Source organism: Aphis gossypii, chromosome X (genome assembly GCF_020184175.1).
Source record: "Aphis gossypii isolate Hap1 chromosome X, ASM2018417v2, whole genome shotgun sequence".
NCBI classification, from domain to species: Eukaryota; Metazoa; Arthropoda; class Insecta; order Hemiptera; family Aphididae; genus Aphis; species Aphis gossypii.
Genome location: NC_065533.1, coordinates 24270452 through 24296870, shown reverse-complemented (window position 1 = coordinate 24296870; position 26419 = coordinate 24270452). Strand labels below are relative to the sequence as shown.

The window sequence follows — 26419 nt, the reverse complement described above, 5'->3', positions numbered from 1 at the left end:
ATATTGATTTTTAATAAATAATCACTATAATAAACTGTATTTAGAGTAATTTTTCGATTTTACATATCTGTACAGATTATATGATGAGCACTTAATGATTAAAGATACAGGAGTGATGAAGAGGTTGCAGTTTTTCTAGTTTTTCAGAAAAATCTAAAAATTGTTTAATTGTTCTGTGAGTGTATTAGATACGTAAAACGTAACCATATATATATATCTATTAAAATTGTAATTGGTATGAAATTGTTAATTAAGTCTAAAATGTTATATATTCATGGCATAAGCATACCAAACTTATGAAAAATCACAGTTAAGACTCTCCTATATATAAAAAAAAAAAAAAACTATCAGAACTCTTCCTCTAGCTAAAAATTGAAATACTTTCACATTTAATCAACGATCAATAATAATTTGGTTTTATTTCATTTTTTCAATTAGGTTATTAAACAATAATTATTAAAATATTATGCTATTTGCGTTGTATTTAGATACAAAAAAAAAAAAACCTTTACATTAAATATGGTAATCATTAGTACGACTTCGGAACTTGATTACTTGTTAGGTATATGCAAATGTATTACTAAATTATGTAATTACTAATACAGTTTCAATTAGTTTTATTATTTTTAATTAGCGCGCGACTTCTTTTTCATCATCCGTGATTGCTTTACGTTCATATTTGATTTACGTTGAATTTGAAGTAAATTTAAGACTTGTTTGTGCAATTCATCAACCGTATTCTGTAAATAAATGTATGACGTTAGAACGGCAATGAAACACAAAAAAAAAATTTCTAGTAATACAAGACGGCTTTCAGCTTTATTCTCCACAACTGAATTTAAAAGGTTTACAGTAATATCTTGCTGATTAGTTATATCTTTTATTGTATTTACAAGTGTAGTTGTTTCTTCAGTTAATAATTCATTCGAATCATTATCCACAAATTGTTCTTTGATTAAATCCTATACAAAATGAGTAAATATTTAATGTTTTTTTAATTAATATTATTGTATTTGATTAGATATTAGTGGGCGGGTAGGTACTTGATTGGCCGTCATGAGTTCAAACATTTCTCGAAAATCCAAACTTGGTGTTAAACTATCATTTTTATCAGTTTGGTTGGTAACATTTGAATCTAATAAGTAAATAGAAAGATGAATGTTAAGAAAAAAATAAAATAAAAATATAATCACTAGATATGGCTGGTATTTTGTTTTGTGATTTCTGTAAAATAGCTGGTGGTTGAATTTGGTGTGGTATTGAACTGATGAAATGAAAATTGTAATCTACGTCAGTTGTTTCGAGTGTGATTCCTGTAGCCTGTTCAAAAATCATAATTTAACTAATATTAGAAACTAATATCCTGGACCCAAAATCGGTCAGTAAGTACATCAATAATACATTTTATGAGTGTGATTTAAATTTTAGTAAATTTGATTTAGTATTTAAAATTTGTTACTTTCTTATCGTAAGTGCACGAAATTGTCCAATCATATTGATTTATATCATTTCGTATATTAATGTAATCGATGTCAATGTTCTTGATTAAAATAACCTCGATTACAAATACAATACTCGTCGAGTTTTCAGCTTCAGATTCTTTTGTTTCAGATTCTTTTGATTCTGAAAAATGATACAATGTATTTGTTAGCAACATATTAATTTAAAATAAATTGAAAAAAATAACCTATATTAAAACGTTTATTTATATAGTTGTAGTATCAAACAATTGTGTTTCCTATGAAATATAAATGAATCAAAGTTAGCTTATGCAAAATGATCCTTCTTCAAATAAAGATTTATTATATATTAACTAATTATTTTAAATTTATTTTTAGTGGTGAAAGGTAAAATTCACCATAAGTTCTGTTATGTATTTTAGGTTGGTAGGTAAATATGTAGATACTATAAAAATGCTAGTACTATGTACAGGCTTGATGAATCCATTTGGTTAAATACCTGTCTTTAGGTCTTTGGTATACTACATAATTTAATTTTTTTTCTTGTATATTTTAGTATTACTAAATATTATTAAATGTTAATAATACCTCAGTGTAAATTCGTAACGTATTATAAATGCTAAATGTATATAATATGTTACACCTTACCCCCAATAAGTGAAGTTGCCTATTTCATGAATTGGACATGTGCTCAAATAGTTGGGGGGGCTGGGGGGCTAACCCTCTCCTAAACTTTGTTTAGACCCCCTAAAAAAACTAATGTCATACTAAACACCGATGTTTTACATATTTTGTGTTAATAAAGTCCAATATAAGCCTGAGCTTCAGCCCCCCCAAATTTCAAACACAATTTGCGCTTATGGAATTGGACTTTAAAAATGCTTCATTTTATGACAACTGGTCATCTTTGAAATATGACTCAATATACTAAACATTATTTCATAAATTAGATTTTATCGATAATAAACAACATGAGTATATTCTATAGTTTTATAACACCAAATGAGTAAAAAAATCATAAAAAATCACCTAAATTTATTAATAAAAAATGTTATCTTGAAGCTGCTGCTATTAGTTGGGTACCTATTAGTTAATAATAACTAATAAATAAAAAAAGTAAATGAAAATATTTTAAGTAGCGGTAGGAATTTAGTTTAGCTGAATAATATATCTTTATTCTTATTATTTTTTTTTATTACAGATATATTTGTAGTATGCTATTTTATAATTATTATTACAAATAAATTTTATTTTTATCCTCAATTCACTTAAAAGAGTAATGTGTAAATAGTAAATAATTAATAATAATAATAAATCTATAATAGATAACTAATAATTAATAAAAAATATAATTTTAATATATTATTCTATCAATATTGAAAATATTTGCGTATTTCTAGTTATAACTTAGTTTTCCTTAATTTATGAAATAGGTAATTTTTTTTATAAACCATCTTTTGTCTATACAATGAATTGCACAGTACAAATTCACATCTTGGGTGTAAAATAAATAAATAAACAATTATAATGATGATTATATTATCATCAGTATGTATTTATAAATTTACAAATAATTTTACGAACGTGAATTATTGTTGAGATTTGGATCTAAAAATACAGCTGAAATAAATACTGTTTTTCCACGTGCACGGGACGATGCATATACTGTAGAACTGTCGCCAGTAAGATTTAAGTCTACTACTCGAATTTCCATCATTACATCATCTAAGTGTTCTAGATGACAGTATATTGTATATAAAGCTGCTTTTTCGATGTTCAGAATTGCTCTGGGTAGTGATGGGTAGAAAAAATAAAATTAAAACAATGTCCTTTACGCTTTTGGAACATTCTACTTATTACTTACCTAGCTAATAGGTTTTCAGCATTAGGCATGTAAAACCTATTTTTCACATGCTTAATAACGTAATCGGGCGTGTAAATATTATCACATACCGTTGTGTTGTATTTCTGTAGACTATAATCCTTTTGCGTTCCACAAGAGTGTAATATTTCGTACGGTCGTCCAAATAATTCAAGTTTATAACTAACATTTTTGTAATCTACGATTTTTTCCGAAGACCACCCTATTAGCGTGTATCCCTTGGTGGTATTGCGAACCATATACATATTCATGTCAATGTTCATTGTTATTACTTCTAATTGAGTATCGTTGTCGATCAGCGTTACATTAATATTGATATTGTTGTTATTTTTGTTTGAAAATTTAATAATTGTCGGCACCAATTCCTAAAGTAATAATACAGTTAGCTTAGGTAATACTGTTTTTCTTGTTCGACGAGCATAGCTTTCATTGGTTCGTTGTACTATTCTAAAGATTAGATTAATTAGTATATGTATCTAGTTAAACATATTTTTAATGTATGTTGTTTTGAATCGATTGTACTGTTTTAATAATATAAATAATAATTTTTATTAAAAGTAACTTGAATCAGAGTTAAAACAATAGTATTTAAATGTTTTCAAATAGTCATATTTGGGTTTTATTTAATTTGTTTATTGAAATGTATTTATTAAATGTACTAAGTTTACAAATAACTACAACATTTAGAATGTTATTATAACTTAATAATATTACTAGCTGATCCTATGTAGTGTTGATCTGACAAATTCAATTCTCGTGGATTTACCCATTCTTAAACTCTATTAAATGTAAACTGCACAGTTTGATTTTTATCACACTTTATTAGGGTTATTGTTTTGACCAAATATAAAATACAAATGTAAAGTTATATACTTATATCTAATCACAATAACTATTTTATTCATCATGTAATGCAATATGTGTGAATACCATATAAACATTAATTAATCCGTTTTGAAGCCTTTCCCAGACAGACAGACAGACAAACAATCACAGCGTACATAAAATTTGAATAATATTCATTTAAAATACGTAAGATAAATAAAATTAAAAAATTTTGTTTTTTAATTGAAAAAGAGTCAATTTTTCAAAGATGTGCGGTAGCCATATAACTATTTTATTTTATGTAACAAATGCCAATCATATATTATATATTACAATAAATATTATAGATTTCCATTTTTTGATAATTCCTACGTTAACTTTCTTGTTGCGCGTTTAGAATATTAGAGCAACTACTGTTTCAAATTTAAATTTTACACGTTGTATCGTTATTAAAAATAAAAAAATAACGATTAGGATATTTGGATTTTACTTATATAATAGAATCTATATTATAAATAAAATATGAAATGATTATTACTTTTATAACTAGTTGGCTTTAGAATTATACATATCCAATCGTTAATTGGTTATTTTTAAATTTATAAAACATATCACGAGGAAGGTTTTAAGCATGGTTTCAGTTATTTATAAATAGTTGAGTTATGCACTTTTATAAAAAGTAGCAAAATTAATTTATTAGAACGAAGTTCTGCACTGTTGCAGTTTTTATAGTACCTAATATATAAATATATATCTAACTACTATAGTCCATAGACCGTAATATAATACATAAATTATTGCATATGATTAAAAATATTAAAAAATATTTACTGAATACTAACCCTTCCCCTTTCCCACAGCTAACAGTCTTTAGGTAGAGCGATAGAAGATGCGCTAATTTCATTTTTAATTAGTGTGGAAATTGAATTATTTGTAGAGATACTACAAATACCTCCCAAATCCTTTAGATTTACCACATTTCTTTTTAACCATTTTAGTATAAAACGAAATTTTGGGCATCAATTTTGTAATGGCACCAGTAAAATTTCAATAACAGAAGTTTAGTTTAAAAAAAAAATATTAGTAAAGATATTTGTAAATATAAATAGTTAAATTAAATATTTATCACTGAGGTGAAGTTACATAACTCTTTTAGTTATTTATATTTTTACAATATTGTTGATTTTTTTGATAAATTAATAAAACTTACTGCTGTAGGATGTGTGTTGAGTTCTAGACGAAACAACAACAATGTATCGATAGGTTTTGTAGTATTGTCATCGAACACAATATTAACCACATAATTAAATAAATCATTTTTGAAATGATATTCATCCAAGTCAATCTCGTCAGAGTGTAAAACATTGCTACATGTCACATAATATTATGAAATGTAAATATAAGAGAAAAATAAATAAAAATAATGGTAAAAAGCTTACCATAATATTTCAAACATTTGTGCATAAATGATTTTTGATGTTGTCTGTTTACTATGCACTTTGGAAACAGTTGACCTAATAAAAATAATCATTTATAAAATAATGTTTAACGATTTTATCGAATAGATTTAAATGCTTACGCAAAAGTATTTTTACCATGGTTTATTTTTGATTTGATAAGTGATTTTTTTATCACTATAGACTTTTCGTTTTTCATTTTTTTATGATGACTTTGAGCAGGTTTTGATTTTTGTATTGGTTTTGGTTTTAAACCTAATGCAGAAATCTCTTTTAATCCCAATGACTTGTTTTGTAATAATTCTTGTAGTTCAGTGTATAAGTCTGTCATTACTTGTACATCATTAAGGAATTTAGTCCCTAAAATGTTTACCATAGCTGTTTGAACTTGCTATGAATTTATATCAAGCGATTAGTTCTAATCATATTACATTTTAATTATTTCCTTTAAATAATTTATTTAATATAATTTATATACTTTCGAAATAATCGATAATCTTTCAATTTTCTTCAATTCGGGTTCATTATTAACAGAATAGGGCATAAACGAAGAGTAAAACTTAAGTAAGTTTTGTCCACGATCACCTGTATTTGGCTCCGTTGAACATAGTTGTGAAAACACTTGCTTTGTAGAAACTAAAAATATGTAATATCATGTATATGAATAATGAATATTCAACATTTTTATTTGGCTCTATTCAAGTATCAATATATAGTGAGAAAATTACTCAAAGAACGCACAACACCGTCAGGTGTTGAACGTTTACATTTAGAATATTAAGTAACTCGTCGTTGTTAAAATAGTAATCTTCTCTACACAAAACCATAGATCGGAAATTGTGAAATACCACGTGTCGTTAATTTATTTCGTATTTTATTAGTTCGTACAGGAATATCTCAATAAGTGTTCAACTAAAATTTCAACAATTGAACGCTCAACAAAACTAACTCACCGAGTAAGGACGTCAACGATTTGGGTTTGTTGATGAGTTTTTCGTAAACTGTTTGCTTCGTGTGTAAGACCGAAAAGTCTACCGTCGATTCAATTGTCAGCGAATACTTGGCCGGCAGTTCGCCCCATATTTTCAACACGTTTACTCTGTTTGTTTTTATACGAACCCATAGGAAGAATAATAATAACAATAACAATTATATATACCATACGAGTAGTATTATAACGCCCTACACGTATATGCAAATTTTGCGAATGTTGCAGACGGTATTTACACTCACCCAGGTTTAAAATTTATCACGACGTTCGACACTCCTCTTGAGCGAATGGTAGACAGCGGTGTCGGAAGTTTCGTCTCGTACCAGAGAAATTGTTCCACGTTAATGTATGGACACTCAATTGCATAGCGGTTTGAAGGCGCGTCTAGTTCAATATTACCGTTATGGATAGTATAGTTTTTGCAAACTGATAATGTGAACAGCATAGACTGACAATAAGGTGACTCGAAATCTATTATTTTTTCCTTAAGGAATATTATGAGGATAATTAAACCCAACTAGTATAGTATTCTAATTACAGTTTAAAATCGCTTTCTATTACACACAAAAAGGATACGTATAAAGGCACAACAATTATTTTGTGTAGACGGATCGATGTCACTCATCGGACTTTCTTCATGTTGAAAAATGACTGACTTAAAAAACCGAAAAGATTGGTATTTTTTTAAGTAAATTTCTATAGATCTGAAATAAAATAATATGATTCAATATTAGGAAAAACAATGTATTTGTTAATGTTATTTAAGCTGTATACGAAGTAAACGGTTTTAGGTATGCAAAATCAAGCTCGTATTGATCGTCGTATTCATTTGATTTATATTTATTCAGGAGTTTCATCAGAGGAGACGTTTCATTTAATATGGTAGCGCACGGTGCAAAGACATTTACCAATCTCATAAAATCACTCAGTTCTAAACAAGAAAACAACCAAATTTCAAAAATTGTTATCATAAAAATATAATTTTCTCGTGATTTATTAAATCAAGAAAGGTTAGGTTATATAACAATATATTTTTACTGCGTATATACGTTAGACGTTGAAGACGTTATTAAAAAAAGTGGTTTCCTAGAAAATTAAATAATATTAAAACTATAATACTATAAATACTAGTACTATTTAGTATTATTTTTTTTTTACTATTAAATTGATTGTATTGTAAAACAAGTATCTACAAAATAATTAATAAGTAAGCAAGTATAATAAAAATAAATTATTTTTGATATTTATGAAACTAGTAAAAATAGGTAATTAAATTAAATTAACTTACACATTTTATTTGTAATTATAAAATTATTGGTAAACAATTATAAGTTAATAATATCTACTTATTATTGTCATTTATTACGCATAGTAGAAACTAGAAGCTAGCGTAAATATCATAGTATCGATTATTAATTTATAAAATTACGATTGGTTTTGGCATACTCGCGATAAGTGTCATTATTATTGTGATTATGATGTTGAGTGTTGGAGACATATTTAGATTTTGTGCATTTTAATTTTTTTTTTTTTTGAAACGATACTTTCTAGTTTTTAATATTGTATATTAGATTGAAATAACGAGACTTTAATAATTAATTAATAATTATTAATTTATAATTTGGTCTACTATTGAACATTGAATTTTTTTTAGTTTTGTGGTATGACACTACTTTTTTTCAATTGATTTTGAAAAACTATTAGCTTGGTTCTTTAGTTAATCTGAATCTCAACAATATTTAGGGTGTATTGATTGATCAATTTTATTTTCCATGTTTAGCATCAGATGTTATAGTTAATATAATAATATAAAAATAAATTTAACTATTCTTAAATACGGAATGAATATAGAAATAATTAACTTGTATTCCTAAACATAACTTTTTTTTATGCATTTAAAACTTGATCGTTACAAACAAAGTGCGCAGTAAATATGATTTAACGTCCATGTCTTCATTTAACTGTATACATATCATATAATTAAACTAATAATGCTAGAAATAATATAATAACAATAAGATATATAGGTACGTATTGTAATACTAATTATATTTAGCATCAATAATTAATTCTATTCAATATTAACGAGAATAATCGGTCAACGACCTTAAAATCTTTGAAATATTTTTATTAAAATTACAATCACGTTATTTTCAGGACATTAACATTATCCTTATAAATTAATATAAATATATCTTCTAATAGGAAGTACACATAATAAGGGTTAAACCAGTCCTATTTACTATAATATGCTAACATAATACCAGGTTACCTTTTTAAACTATTTATTACGCGTAAGAAAATATGACATTATATTAAATATATTATATCATATTTTATATTATATCATGACATCATACAACCATAAAATAATCAAAACTAAATTAATTTATTTTTATTATTATTATTGTAAATAATTATAACTAGGTAGTGTAAAAGAATATTTAATTATTTTTTTAAAGAACCTCGTTAAATTAGTCATAAAAGTAAAACTGACTATAATTATTATGAATTTGTTGCTTTTTATATCTTATTTTTATTTATTTAACAAAGAAATATCATTTAAAATGAAGGTACTTATTATGTTTGAGTGTGCTTACTCAATACAATAATTTGGGTTAGATAATAGGTACCGTCTATTTGGATATATTATATGTATAGCAAATACAATATTTAATTTTTTATCTAAAATTCACATAATTTTAAGTTGTTATTTCATATACTTGTAGATTTTTAAAATAATATTTTTTCCATTTACTCGTATAAAATAATAAGTTGAATTCAGTTTGATTAGTACAGGTTATTACATTTTTTAAATGTACACATTTAGTAAAACTACTATTATATATATATTTTCAATAATTAATGTTTTCAGTACTGCACAATTATTATACATACGAATATTATTTATAAACACCATTATGTTAAAACCTAAATGATATATAAAAACTCGATATAATTGTATATAGCGAAAAAACTGATAATCACATATTTGTAGTTTGATTAGATTCATAAATCATAATAAATAAAAAATTTAATTTAAAAATTATTCTATATTCTATTCGTATTTGTTACGTATACTCACAGTAGACTTATGAAAATATACTATATAATATATATATTATATATATAACATTGAATATCTAGATATTAGAGTACTTTAATTTTAATCCACCGTATTATTTGTACACGTAGGTAGGTATAAATTACTTTTAAAGTATACCTATAATAAGTAGTTTTTATTAAAGATTTACATAACTAAAATTTATCGTATAGGTACTATAAATTGTTATGAACTTATGATTTAACTATTAAAATATATTTTACTACTTTTAGTAGGCAGTAATATTGTTAACACAATAACACTAATTTTTAGACACTACAAAACATAAGTTACAAGTAATTTACTTATTTATTTGCATTTAGGTATACCATGCTTTTTGATTAAATTATTGTCAGTCGCCCATTTTGTCCATCGATATTTTTTCCAAGTCGGTAAGGATTTATTTTTTACCGTCTTGGCGTAATTCAAAAACAGTGGTTGTGAGTATCCAGTTATTGGTTTAGGATTATTTTCCTAAATAAATAGTTAAATATTAATAACTGGTATATAAACAAGAGATTCTAAATCCTAAGTTCAAGTGGACAAAAAATAAAAATTTTTAAAATTTTATGAAACAAATAATCAACAAAATATGATTTTGGTGTTTAAAATAACTATATAACTAAGGGTATTTTGTACTTTGTCACAAAAAAATCCAAAATTTTTTAAATTTTTTATCAAAATTAATTAAGAATAATATATTGTTAGAAAATACTAATAAACAAGGCCAATTTTTTATTAACTGTGCTAGGTTAATAGAAAACAAACGCCCTTAGTCCTTAAATCATAGATAGTAAAAAATAAAAAGAAAAGGAACAATAATTTGTCACTATTTTTTTCTTTTGTAAAAATGTATAAAGTATGCTTAGTATATCTTTACGGTACAGTGGTTGTTAAACGAACCTAATCATTGAAAAGTAATGTAATATATGTGTAATATTCGAATTCAGAGATAAATAATTACATACAAAAAATCATTATGAGCGAAGAAGATTTGTCAACTTATATGAGTTATATTACTAAATACATTTCAAGATATATTTATATTGCTATATGAGTAATTTGTTTTACTAACTAATAGTAATACAGGTGGTTGAATTAATTTTTGTTGAAAATATTTTATTTTAAAATATCACTGTGTATATTATAAAGTTTAATAATATTCGTTAAAAGTATCAAGTTTCTACAAATAAAAGTTTTCAATCATAATAAAATAACTAACATTTTAAGTATTAAATCTCATTAAAATTTAAACTTAAATATCCATATTAAGAAAAATTTGTATTTTTTGATTACAGCATGTGAAATACTTTTTTTAATAACATTTTTCAATTTTTAAATCTATAGGTATAAAAATTAAACATTTTATAAAATTTTGATTTAATTGAAAATGTTTGTGATTTTGTCAAAATTCGTTTTTAAAATGTTTACAAATAAAAATCGTGTCTATGTTCAATTTTAATCGCTAAGATTTAAAAATGTAATACAAAGATGTTCTATTAAACTAAATATTAAATAATCTAAAAAATATGTAATAAAATCTTTTATCGACATTTTAAATTAAAATTTTGGTGAAATTACAAATTTAAACGATGTTTTAAGTTATTTTTATGTAATTAAAAACAATTACTTTTGTTGCACTGAAACGTTATATAATGTTATATAATGTATATCATAAAATTTATTATAAGTAATTACATTTTAAAATATATTAAATTATAAGCCCTTACTTATCTATAATATAATAAACATTAACATTTAAATCAACACTAAATAGTAAATGGTATAAATGGTAGTAGGTATTCATTAAAAAGTTATCAACAATAATATTATATTATTGTATAAAATATATTATAATTTTGTAATAATTGAATATTAATGATATAATAAATGCAATGTTTTCAGATAAAATTAAATCAACCTACCTTCATGATAATGATAATAGTAAAATAAACATTGATAGCTTTTATACCAAAAAAACTGATCATGAAATATACTTTGTGATACCTATAAGCTAAAAGACATCTTCGCTCAGAATTGTTTTTTTGTCAACAATGATATTATATCATTGAATTCAAAATATTTAATACATCCATTACTCGACATTTAATATATAAGTACAACAGTGGAATCAATACCTTTAAAAAAATTAGTTTTCATAATAAATACAATTTACCGTTAATTATTATTAATTAATAATATTTATGTTTATAGTTTCTTATTTTAGTTGCTAATAAATATAATAGTGTTATGGAAAATAGATATTTATAATTTTCTTCTCTATTTCAAACAAATATTCGAATGGGTCTTGATTAAATCGTGACGGTAGTAGACAAATATTATTTAAGACAGTTTAGCAATAAAAATAATATTCAACAATATTCCTGACTACTAAATACAATTTATTTTTGTTTACACACGAATAAAAGAATAAATGGTATATTAAAATTGAATACGCGTAATCGTGTAGGTTGATATGTCTATAACTACATTTTAACTGAAGATAAAAATAAGTTGGTGAAGGAAATATATATGTGTATAGTCTAAGAGTATTTGAATACTTTTTCAATTATTCAAATATGTATTCCTAATATATTTTTTTTATAGAATTTCAATTCATATTTGGATTATTATTTCCTCTGTTTTGGAAATGCATTCTGAATACTTAATAAAATTATTCTTTACATAGATAATGGAAAGAACCATACATTAAAAAAATTGTTGAGTTTTTGACGTTTTGAGTAGTAAAATATTTTAATAGTTAAAAATAAAAACATTCCTACTTAATCTTAGCATATTCTGAAATATTAAATGGAAATACTATGGTTTTCTTATAACTTATTTATATATTTAGGTACATTCTACAACATAATATATTATGTACCAATGTAGATTTACTAATTATTATACATAATAAAAAACATATGTATTATCCAATGAACCAATTAAAAGCTATGGTGAAATCGTGACAATTATTTTGATAGTTAAGTATAAGATTTAATCTTCCACAGTGAATTAATTTTAGACAATTGGTAGGTATTCTTGAAATCGGATTTTCTGAAATTATTTTTTTGTGTTATGGTATTGGCTAAAAGATACTCTATTTACATCTCTAGTAATAACTTCACTATTAGTAGTGGGAATATTATAATTTACTTTGTAGATAGTTGGTGACAATGTAAGTCCAACAACTATTGAGTTCGGAGGATTGGCTCCATAAATTGACATAAATTCGTCGTGGTGGCATAATTGTGAGCCTGTAATAGTCCTTAACTGATAACAATCCTTATGCTTAGGGTTTTTTTTATTTTTATGTTTGCTGTCTGAATCTACATGCCCAATATCCGAAACAGTATTTGACGAATGAGATAAAATCGACGACCATACATTATCTTTTGAAATGAGCCTAAAAAATTTAATAATTTAATAATAAAAAATGTAGGCGACATTTGTGTAGGTATAAAAATATTGCATAAGATATTAAATTTAATTATTTGCGTTATTAAACTTATTAAACTAAAATTATATAGACACACAGTCAAAATAATAGATAGCTCAAAATATAAATTTACTGGCAATTTGTTTGAATACAAGACCATCCAGTAAGACATGTTATTGTATTGAATTGATCAAACTCGTCGGTCAGCGAGTAAATACGTAACAGTCCTTTGACAAGTAATGGTAGCCATAAAACTTTGTTGTCTTCGCACAGAGGTAATAAAATGCGGCCGTCTGCACTTATTGGTAAATGATCACTAACGCATATCATACGGAACTTTCCCTTGAAAACAAGTTAATGTTGTGAGTATCAGAAGTATTATATTTTTATTGAAGTTATTTGATTACTGTTGCTTGAAAAGTGAAATAAACTCTATATACTAACCATGTAAAATAATTTAAGCCAATATTTTCCAAACGGATTGTACTCAGGTTTTGATTTTTTATTCCACGCCACTTCAGTTTTGCAACGTGAAAAAACCAGACTAGACGGATGCCATGGTTGTGGCCACTTATTTTTAAATCGGGATGTATATAATACAATGTGATACAGTATCCACCGATAAACCTGAATCACGTAGAACGTAAAAAAATTAAAAATCTTATTTAAAGTTTACGTGAATAGATAATTGATGCGAGATGCAATAAATGAAACAATAAATATTACTTATTAATTCAGAGCCAGTGCCTAATGTGGTCAGTGGTCGTTTTTGCCAAAATTAAATAAAAAAATAATTTTTTATGTGCAATCAATAAGTATAAAGATTTGGCCACTCTAATTCTAAATCCCGGTGACAATTTTAATCCCAGTCCGCCTTTGCTTATTATCACAACTAATATACATATTTTCAAAAATGTATATATAGAAAATAATCATGTCGTTTGAATCATGTATTGTATATAATATATATAAATAATTTAAAAATAATAAACATCACACTTATTGTATTATATATCTACGGTGCATATTTTTAATTTCGATGATAATGATAATGGTAATTATTATTTTTTATAACACAATACACATTACACACTCTACAGAATGTCGGAGTTCTGACGAGATGTCCAGCCCATCATATAAACCATTGGAATATTATGAGACACTAGGTGTACGATACGCTTTTCTAATATCAATCATGCATTAATGTACTTGACATTTTTACATAATACAAAAATAATTTTTGTAATTTATTAAAAGCTGTAGCTAGAATTTCAATCAGGAAGGGGCAAATTAAAAATATATTTTTTTTCTTAAAAATATTTATTTATATTGTTATTTAATATTTTTAAATGATTATATCAATCGTCTATAGTCTTCGTAAAATCAAGTTATTATGCCAATTGCTAAAGCGATTTTAATGTAAAACTTACACGTTTGGTATTATGAAATATAATTCAATTTGAGCGCAGGGGGGCAAGTACCTCCATGCCCACTCACGATACGCTCATATTAAAATGTATTAATTATTCATCATTTTCAAAAACTTAACTGTTTGTTGAATAATCTAAAATAATATCATAAATATACATTTTTATAGATGTGTGTCAATATATTAATATTATATATTTATTTACCGATTAGAAATGTTACGTAAGTTATTATAATAATATTATAGGAATAATGATAATAATTTTTGAGTAAATTATGAAAAAGCTTTAGGTAACTAATTATTCATGTGTAGCATTTAAATTCCATTTAAAACATTACTTAATGCTGAATTATCAAGAATTTAAATTTCATAAATCTTATTTGGATATACATTTAAATCACCTACCTATGTTAAAATATAATTTTTCATACCTTGGCAATTTACATTGTCCTAATGAGTATAATTTATATAGATTTAATTAATTATGTTATCGATGCATTTAATACACATTACACTATTATAAATCAATTTAAAAGCAATGTTATGCTCTATCTTTGATTAAATTTGTCTCACAACAACTTTTTTTAGTTTCACGTTCTTTAAACTGTGAATGGATCTAACTGTTAGGTTTTTAAAGAATTTATTTGCTGTTTAATCATCTTATTAGGTAACCGGTTAGTTATTTGTAAACCTATACATTTCATTATAAATTATAATATACACAAATACATGTTCGTGTGTCTATTTTCATGACAGCGCTTATTGTACATAAAAGGTTATCCGATATACAGCGATTTAGTGAGACATTAGTCATTGCATATGGTATATTAAATTATAATATAAACACGAAACATGCAAGGAATAACATTGTCTACACCCATTACCCGTTATTCATTTTTCTAGGGGTTTAAAGGTTTATAAGTATTGATGAGGTAGTGTAGTCGTATATGACAAATATATGGAAAAAATGAGATAAAATAATGAAAAAGTATGTAAATTGACCTTGGGTTAGAATAATTGAAATAGTGCTGATATTAAATTGATGAATCGCGAGTAAATCACATTTCATTGATAAATAATTATAGTAGTTAAGATAATTAACTAATTTACAAGTACTTTGAACTACTTATATCCATTGAATTAATAACACATATAAGTGTTCTGATTTGAAATTTATTGAGAATTATATTTAATTAAAAATCCATTCGATTAAATAGCAATTTTAAGAAACATTAAAATTGTTTTATAATATAATCATTTGATTAATTTGCTGTTATAGCAACAAATATGAAAATATACTATTTTTTAAATTTTTTGTTGAACGATAAATGTAGGTTTTACAATGATATGTCGTGTGTGTTTTTTTTGTACCTACTTGGAGTCACCTTTAAGAGGCAGTGAAAATATTTTAATTTTCAATTTGAGTATGGTTTTTTAGTAAAAAATGGGATCTGGTTGGTACTTAGAAGAGGTTAAAAGTAAAAATGTTCAAGTAAATTTCAAAACATCGGAAAAAACCAAAAATTTTTTTTAAAAATATGGAAAACTAAATTATTTATACAAAATTAGTTTTTTAAAAATATTAATTTAGTTTTTGTAATTTTAAAAATGAATAACTATACAGACTCTATATTATAGAGACTTGAAATTATTACCAAACATATTTTATATAGCATTTTTTAAATATGATTAAATATTCAAAATACTTTGTGTTATTTATAGTCTTATAGACTTGAAATGTTGATTTTTTTTTATGGTTTTTTTGAATTTAAATGTGTTAAAATTATTGTTTATGAGTAAAATAGTTAGGTTAAAAATTTAATATAAGGTCCTTCGTATTTTTTTCTTCTTGGATTTAAAAAAAAATTAACCATATATATTTTTAAATATGTTTTCAACATTGAATATTCAAACTTATAATGACGATTTATCCTCAAAAAATTTTTTATTTTTATATTATCAATAAAAATTAATTATAGAATAATAAAATATTTATAAATAAGAATAACTGAACCAATTCACACCAATCTACGGGGTGTAATAATATGTCATGTAAATAAATAATAATGATACTATGATAATTAATATTTAATAATATAAATTATAATACTAAATAAAGAAATATATTGTTTTTGACACCAATTAGTTAAATTTACCATATTAAAAATAGGAACTTCAGTTTATAATAGTAATATAAATAAGTAATAACATATCATTAGAAATACTTACAAGTTAACTAAGAATCGTTATTTGCATTCAATGATTTATCATTGAATTAAAAAATAACATTATTATCCGTTAATCCATTAACACCTAATAAATTACGAGGTACACTCGAAACATACTATACATAGGTACATAACAGAGCGACTTTCTAAGTATTTTTTTTTAATACCAATATATTTTTATCTATATAAGCTATACCACCATTACCGGTATTTTATTTTCGAGTATAGTAATTGATTAAAACCAGAAGACAAATTTAAAATAAATAAATAATTTTTTTACATATAGTGTGTTTTATGAGTGCATAACGGTAGGTACGTTTTACATTTAATAATATATATAAATAGGTACTTACCAATAAATATGAATATGTACGTATACTATTCTATAATATGCATATAACCCACCCACCTAAACTTTTCAGCTATCTAATATGATATAAAAATACACGCAATTTTTTTTTTTGTTACACGTTATTAAGCATTAATTATAATATACAGGGTGGGGTAGTGAATCGGGTGATTTTAAAATAACTATAAAAACAAAACAAGTATATTTTTAACAAATATATTTATATAACCTGAAATTATATAAAATAGCATTGAAGAGTTGTTAATTTGTTATTTAATTTTTACAAATTATATCTTCAAGATGGTCCACGTTCGTTATCGAAAAAATACGTCCCTATGATTCCTGAAGAAGATAAAGCGCACCAAACTGTTACTTTAGACTTTAGAGGAACGTTATTGTGCGGTCCAACAATCCATGATAATTAAACGCTTATTTATGGTGAATAAAATTTTATAGTTGTAGTACGCACATATAAATTACAGGGCTTATCCGTATTTGTTTTAAAATTGCCCGATTCACTAAAAAATCCTGTATATAATACAATTAACACCTTATTTAATTTTGTTAACCCCATCGATTTACACATCTATACCCAGTACCCACCAACTCATATAATAAGTGAAGCGATCACATTCCACAAGAGTATGGCGCTACTGGATAGTTCTTCGTTTACGAGTTCTGTAAAAAAATAGGTACTAATAATTTAAATTTTATTTTTTTATTTTCTCTTATCTGCCAAAAGTGTGACTGTAAAAGTTGTAAAATATTTTTTTCTGTATTTCTAAGTGAACGTATACTTAGTTCCGGGTCAAGTTGTATATTGTTTTGTTCGTGAAAAATATATTTATAATAATGAGCAGGGCTATGATTTGTATGCAATAAAAAATTGTAAAATATGCATTTTAATTTTTAAAAGATACACACAAAAATGTAGTTACAAAAAAAATATTTATTTATTGAAATACATCAGTGATTAGCTAATTGTCATATAATACGTATAATTAATATAAAAATTAATCTATAAATTAATTTATTTATTTTTCATATGCATTAATTATTATTTTAGTAATACAATTTATAATTCACATTCAATATAGTAGAAATATGTCACACGTCGTGTGTTATATGCTACGACCACATATTTTTTTAAATTTTCGAATATACATGATCGGCGAACGTATTTATTGTTCCATAGGATTGATTGTATTTATAAAAATAAAATTCAAATTTGACCTTATAACTTATAACTTTGTACTTGTAACTTATATAATATACCCATATATAGGTACCAATGCTTGTATCAGTTTAATGTTAATCGGCTTAAATACAATAAATACAATCATACTAAATATGCAAAAATTTTTTGCATTAAGTACAATATGTGCAATAACATGCAAAATAAAAATAGTACCATTTTCAACACAATAATATAAATCACGGAAATTATTAACTCACTAAAACTCCATTTGGACGTGGTAAAAAAATACACGCTGTTGCATACAAATCCTAGCCCTGAATTAATGAGTTTCATCAAGCTTTGATCAACGCTGTAGTTTTGCAGCATTTCAAGAACTTATGAATTCTAGCTTGAACATTTTTTGAGAAATACCAGTCGAAAGTATGCTAAGGAAAAATCATGTTCAACCCATTCACGAGGAAAATTGGCGAGATTGCGCGAATGACAAGTCAACTAAAAAAAAATTTCCTGTTTTTGTTGGATGCGTAGAACTTTCTCGTTCGGACATATTATAACTACCTAGTTGATATGAAATACTCTCCAATAACATCGGTTATATGAGTAGAAATATCGTTCAGTTTTTATAAATCAGTTTTACGTGCACACTTTACACACTTTATCGACGATATTTTTTACTACGTGTATTAGGTAGGTACGCGACGCGAATGTGCTGCACGACGTGCAAAGATTTTATTCTAATGTATACCGCTTTTCCACGAAAAACCCCCCATAAGACCATTGGATTTAATAAAATATGTATATTGTATAATAAATCACATATCTCTCGAGTTCATAAACACTTATTTATATGCACACGTTTCGGTACGGTATATAAGTGCATTGGAAACCGATAGATCAGTAGTTATGGCGGCTCGTCATATATTTTTATAATATTCTTTTGATTCGAAAGACCGACCGACCATCGGGGGGGGGGGGGGAGAGGTGGCGTAGGAGTAGGAGGTAGTCGGCGAGCAAGTGGCGGCGGCGGCGGCTTCGGTCGCCAAGTTCAAGGTTTCCGAGTTTGCGCGAGCGCGCGCGCACTGCACCGCGGGTTCCCGGGGGGCAGTTTAACCGTCCCCGAACCACCCGGGACGGGAGCGCGAGACGACCGGAGCGAGCCGTCGACGGCCACGCCATCCGATGACCGATGACCGGGGTGGGGGGCGTCACAAGAACCGTAGCCAGGGCCAGTGACCTATCGGGTGCGAGACGGACTGAATTTTTATTCTACATCGTTTCGCAGTCGAGCACCGCCGCCACCGCCGTCGCCGCCGCCGCCGCCGCCACCGTCGGGTTCAGTCGTCGTTGTTGTCGTACCGTCGTCGCCGTCGCCGTCGCCGCGTCGCTGTCGTCGCCGTCCATCACACGATCTGCAGTGATCGCGAGTACGCCGTACACAGACACGCGCCAGTCGCCGCACACACGCGTACGCACGCACTCCCCAACAACAATCGGCCGAGCACGTGTTGTTCGCACGTCCGACGAGAAGGCGCACAAGAGCGGACGCGGACCCGACCGACCGACCGACTCGACGGCAAATCGGTAAGTCGATAATTTTCCAAATATTACAAACGCGTATTATGCGTTATATTAAATAAACGTTTTGCGTGCAAAACCACAAGTCTCTTTTCTCGAGCCGGTTATTGGCGTATAGAAGACGCCTATCGTGTAAAAACCGCGCGCTTTAGCTGGTTGATATTATAGTTATTAGTTTCTTGTTTTTAATCGATTTATCTATATTCATCGCTTGTACTAGGTATTTACCGACTATAATCTTTTACTAAAATCGCCTCTCTCCGATTTTTTACTCACGCACGTAATTGTCTAATTATCTATTTTACATTATTATAATATGCTACTTATATAATATGTGATAAATGGTCTGTGAGTTAAAACACTAAAATTAAGTATCTATATAGCGAGGTTTTTGACAAACGACCGTATTGGAATCGAAATAAAAGGGTGCGGTTTTTAAGATCAGCAGCCGACTCCGCGGTGAGTTAGTACTCAAAACCATTCGGTTTTCGTCTGTCGAAATATATATATCGATAACAACAGGTGGCCAGGTAGATGGGCGTCGTAGGTGGTAGAACCATAAGTCGTTCGCGCGTTGCTATTGTTCATTTTAGCCTTTTATTTTTTTATGTAGCACTGTAGTTACATATGATATCCTTATATTATTACCTCGCATCTACTTTGTATCCTACATACCCATCGCCATGACCCTTCTTAAACAATAAAATGAACATATTGAAAGATTTTTTTTTTTCATTAACAGTTGCATACCGATTTATTTTTTATATTTCTTATGAGTTAAATCAGATTAAATTTAGTTTCCAGATGACAACAAACGCTACTACTGAAAGATATGTAAACATATTGCTTAACTGCAATATAACAACCTATCTATTACCTGTATTATATCCTAGTTTAGTGATGCAATAAAGTGGAAATCAGGAATTTATTAATTGTTTTTATGTTAAATTTTTGTTATTAATATTATTGAAACTGACTATTATTTAAATGTACCTACCTATATAATTATTGAAAATATTAATACGACGGTATTCAAATTATGTTCAATGTATTTAGTACGTTTAAAGTCAGGTTGTTATTAGGTATAAATACATTAGGAGTAACAACACTATAATTATTACACCAATCCGTACTATTCATAATGGTCATGTATATCGGTAATATTATTATTATTATCATAATTGGGCGAATCGGTAATATAATTATACTATCAATTTATCACTAAAAGTACAGTTAGCCTAGCAAGTCCGAATCTGCCATTGAAATCATATAGGCATAGAATTTTATTGAGGTAGGTGTGAATTTGAAATTTAAAGAGGAGCTTTGTTTCGAATAACATTCAAAAAATCAAAACTAATAATATTTTTAAGACAAGATCATTTTTAAAAAAAAAAATTAAGTATTTTGAAAAAGCCTTGAATTTCGTACAAAAGTTATTTTTCATTGTTATTTAAAGTATACGTATATTGTTGTACCATTATTGTATTACAGGTCACCGGCAAATTATGTTATTATACAATCGCAGTTAAACATAAAATATAACAACTAAAAATTATGTTACAATAATTAATAATCATTACTTTTGGGAATAACTGGTGTTTTTTTTTCAATATATACCTACTACCTAATTAAGCGCGTATATAAAATATCACGAAAGAAAATAAAATGTTAAAATTAAACTAAATAAAATTAATTGTAATTACTTTAATATTCATTAGTGGTTCGTTAACGGCCAATAGATTATCAATATCATTTGCATTTCCTTTAGACTGAACGACAAGTCCATCACTGCTAAATATTTCACCAGGTCTTTTCCATAGTTTGACACTTTGGGCAATTTCTATTGGTAAGCATACATGGCCACCGGGGTGTTTAAAAACAAGTTGCTGTATAATGGTATTTGGTTATGAGTATTATTTTTTAACATCTAATTAATTGTTAATTCATACATCGTTGTATTCGTCCCAATTTTCAGTGTTAATGAAATCATTTGACCATGCATTCCACGGCGGCAAGAACATAGAATCATTATAAGACATAATAATTTAGGCACTTCGAAAACTTTTTTGCAAAATTATTATTTTTGAACATAAAATTAAATACAGTAACATAAATATAATATTACCATAGTGAAATATTAAGTATTTTGTTTTGTTTGTATAAAAAGTTAAATTTATCATTTTTATTTACAAATATATTAATATATTATATTTTTAAATTCTCATAAATGTTTTAGAGAATTAATTTAAATGTTGTTTTTCTCTTGTTATTTGTATTACATATAAATGAGTTCATATTTTAATATAATTTCTTATACATTTATGTAGGAGGATATTAGATTAATTCTTTTTGTTTTGATCCCGATTATTATTTACATTATCTGGTTGGAGAGAGATGGGCGAGACCTTTAAAGTTTTTTTCTCCAATGTCCACCTATAAATACTGTAATATTATCTAGAATGAGCAAATTTTATTAAAATCGATTTATACGGCAACTCTTCTGTAGTCACTCTAACTTATGATTATTTTTTATTATCATTATACGTTTGTAGAAAATTAAACGATACATTTTAGATGAATTTAAATGATAATTTAACATTTTTATTTATATCGTATTTTTCTTATATGTCTAGAATAGGGAGCGTCGATTATCCTCTCTATAATTGGGATCAAGAGAGAAATTAAACAATGATAAAAATATACAGTCAACATAAATTTAAATGTTATATAAAATTAAAAATAAAACTAATGTATGTAAAACGTATACCTATGTATTCTATGATTAAATAAATGTATATGTATATTGTATAAAATATACATAATACTTATAATTATTATAAATTATAAATTGAAAATTTATTTTTGAAAAAAAAATAATTTCGTAGCGCGGATAATCGTCGTTTCACTGTAGTTAATAATCAATTATATTTTCTAAGAACATTTTATTTTAACTAATATGTATAACTAAATTTTATTCAATAATATATTATTTATATTTATTTTAGGTTGAATAAGGAATCATAATTGATTTTTTTTTAATTTGATTCCATAAGATTCAAATTTAAGATGGCTGAATTTCGAAATTATAAGGTAAGTCTCAATTTATACAATTAAAATAATCTTAATTTTTATTAATTTAAAAACAATTATTTCGGAAGTTTAATTTTTTGAACCTTGAGTTTATTTTTTTCTAAATATTTAACTGTGCTAATTTGATATGCATATTATTTGAAACAGTTATGTATGTATGATTTGGAAAAGTTAGTATATACATATAATTGAAATCAAGAGAATTATTCAATACTATTATTAGATAATCATTAATTTATACTTAGATTATATAAAAAAAAACAATATTCTATTTCTATTAATTTTGAAGGTACAAAGTAAAAGTTAAAAGTTAAAATATTATATTTATTACGAGTATACAAACTTAATGAAAAATAAGAATTAGGTAACTTTTAACTTTTCATTTGACGTAAATTTATTTAATATTCAACAGTGGTTGATGTTGATGGATTGGGTGGTAATTTATATATTCTTTTATTAATTTGATTTTTTTCTAAAATAATAATGGTAAAAAAAATGTTAACAAAAAACGTGTACTAAAAAATCAGCTTAAATCCAGTAGAATATTTATCGTAGTATATACTTCGCCTATCCTTTAGGTCATAAGAATAGGTATATTATAATTAGAGCGTATTTGAAAATAAAGAATATTATACCGGTAAATATAGATAATTTTATGCTTTTGTAAAAATCCAATTATAAGTGAACCATTATTACTACGAGTGAAGTAAAACAAAAAAAAAAACTAGATTTAATGGAATGATTCGTCTGGGTATACTTTTTAGGAAATATATTTCAAAAACACTTCGTTTCATTAGAAAAAATTAATGAAATATTTGTATGCAAAGTTTTAGCTAAGTTGTATGAAAATTAATGATACATAATCATATAAAAATATACTTGAACTGTTATCGTTTGAAGACTTCTTTAGATTAAGTATACGATTTATTGTGTATACAGTTAATGGCGCCAATTTCGTTTACCTATACACCTATCATATTAGATAAGCAATGAGGTAGTTGTCTTATAAGATTTAAAATCTTGTTTTTGCGCTTAGGGCCGTTTATCAGTTAATGATTACCTAGGTATTGAAAATTATATTAGATACAATTTAATTTATAGTGAACATTAATATTATATTATGATAACTGTAGTTGATTATTTTTTTTATATAGTTTTATCAATACGTCTTGATTGTTTTCCAAAACTTGAAGCTAACATTTTTGTTAAATGATAATATTAACTACTGTTTTTAGTTACTTTAAAAACTTCATATAACTAGGACATATTTTCAAACGATATTTTTAAAACATTAATTTATTTTAAATATTTTATAATGTGCTGCATAATTTTGAAATTTATGGCGATTAAAGTTATTATTTTATTTAAATTGATATTTAACTTAAAAATGAATACCTAGCAATATGATATATAATATGTTATTATAATATACTTATTAACTATTTTAGTTTTCTACAGAATTCTTATACATTTTGACTAATGTTTGAACCGCTTAAAAATGTGTATTATACTGTATTGGTTATATATTATATGTTATAGGTAGTAGATACCTATCTTCGGTATATTATACTATCATGATTTTCATTTCTACGTAGTTATATATCATAGAGAATAAATATTATACATCGATTTAACTTAGCCAAAAAAATAGGAATACCTACTTAACAGTTTTAATAAATTATATATTTATAACTAATATATTTTTGTCGATTAAAGTAGAAGATAGAGTTGGAGAGTCGTATGTATTACTGCATGATGCAATATGCTACGTAGTGTCGTGTACCCGTGTGTCTTCATATCCAATAGCGAATAGCAATTATTCACTGGATAAAATGCAGTGAATAACAGAGATTGGGTTGTAAATGTAGTCCAAACTGTTTAGATATTTTTATAAATTGTATGACATTATTAAAAATGGTTTTTAATAACAATTTTATGTATGTGTTAACATAACTCTACATATTTGACTAGGCCTGTAGGTATTGTTATAAGATATTATTGTAAAATATTTATTGCTTGTAATTTTCTGAGTTTTTATTTTAGTAAAATTCGGTAATTTTGTGCACGTTATGATAGTTATTGTTTTTGGTGGGTGACCGAAAAATAAATTATCGATTAAACTTAAAAACAAATATTATCTCAGTTATTATATTATATTATATTTGGCTGAGTTTCACAAAATAAATAATAAAACCCTTTGTAAGGATATATGTAAACAGTTAAGTTAATATATTATACTGTAATAATTTTCCAATATCGTTTTCTTGTGTAAAATACATGAAAAGTTGTAACTATTACTGTATATACCTGTATATACAAAATAATTTGTATGTATGACATTTCAGATGGGTGAGCAAAATTGTAATCATAAATGTATTAGTTTCACAGAAAAGTGTTTTTTTGCGTTTATTTTATGTAGCATGTACCTAGGTAATCACTAAATTTACTAGTAGTGTTTTATGATATATTTTTATATATCATCCATCGATATGAAGTACTTTTTTGTCCGATGATAGGCTAGTTTTCAATTTTCTTATTAATCAAATACTATAAGTACCTATATATATTTTTTATTTTACTGTAATTAAGAAACTTATAAGTTATAATCTTATAGAGACTACTTATATAGGTATTTTTAAAACTATTTTTACATTCTGATGTAGAAGTATTTATCATTTGAAAAATATCGAGTATTTTTAGAGAGCATATAATTGCTCCTAAAACAAAATTTTTGTTTAGGGTAAGTTTATAAATTGCGTCCCTTATATTTTAGGGCCAGTATAACAATTGCAATTGTGTTAAAATTTTCTAACCTTCAGATATGAAAATATTGTTGTTTAATCTAATTTTATCAACATCATGGGCATAGATAGGAAATATTTTCGGAGGGGGTTTTGGTCTAGATATATATTAAATTTAATTCACAATATATATTTTTAAATTGTGTTATTTCTAATTTCGGGAGGTATTTGAACACCCAAAACTACGCCCATGATCAACATAAACACAAACAATCTACGTCTTTCTTGGGTATTGCAAAATATACATAGAGAGAAATTGACTATCGACCCAAAAATGTTTAAATCGCGATTGGTGTATAAAAAAGTAATTTTAAGTGCAAGGTAAACTCCTTTTTTGAAAACAGCAATTTCTATTATTATATATTTTTGGTTTCTAATACGTATGTTATAAAAATTGCAACCATAATTTTGAAGTCTTAAAAGTTGAGAATAAACTATAATTACTAATTAGTATTTTACATTTCTATTGTAGTTTATAATTTATTTATTTATACTTCATAAACTTGATTAAGTATAAACCACTTAGTCCTTAATATAAAAAAATATATTAATCATAAATCATTCTTTGAATCATTTAGGTGTATAAATATTA

General features: G+C 25.8%; 2 protein-coding genes across 2 annotated transcripts in view; one reads left to right on the top strand and one right to left on the bottom strand.

Annotated features, from left to right (window-relative positions):
* LOC114126642 (uncharacterized) lies at positions 1–22049 on the bottom strand. Its single transcript, XM_027990642.2, has 21 exons — positions 21886–22049; positions 21640–21822; positions 13602–13784; positions 13291–13499; positions 12875–13124; positions 10048–10192; positions 7390–7546; positions 7192–7319; positions 6858–7086; positions 6578–6723; positions 6103–6260; positions 5747–6015; positions 5607–5681; positions 5378–5534; positions 3325–3707; positions 3045–3247; positions 1460–1623; positions 1194–1320; positions 1044–1135; positions 804–962; positions 1–740 (listed from the first exon to the last, which is right to left on the bottom strand). The coding sequence occupies exons 1-21, from the start codon at positions 21973–21975 to the stop codon at positions 627–629; spliced, it is 3621 nt and encodes a 1206-aa protein (XP_027846443.2). The 5' UTR covers positions 21976–22049; the 3' UTR covers positions 1–626.
* LOC114120985 (cationic amino acid transporter 2-like) overlaps positions 19679–26419 on the top strand; it is a 26559-nt gene continuing 19818 nt past the window's right edge. The window contains exons 1-2 of the mRNA XM_050206264.1: positions 19679–19942; positions 22942–23026. Of these exons, the coding sequence (XP_050062221.1) occupies positions 23003–23026 (24 nt within the window). The 5' untranslated portion in view covers positions 19679–19942; positions 22942–23002. The remainder of the gene's footprint in view (positions 19943–22941; positions 23027–26419) is intronic.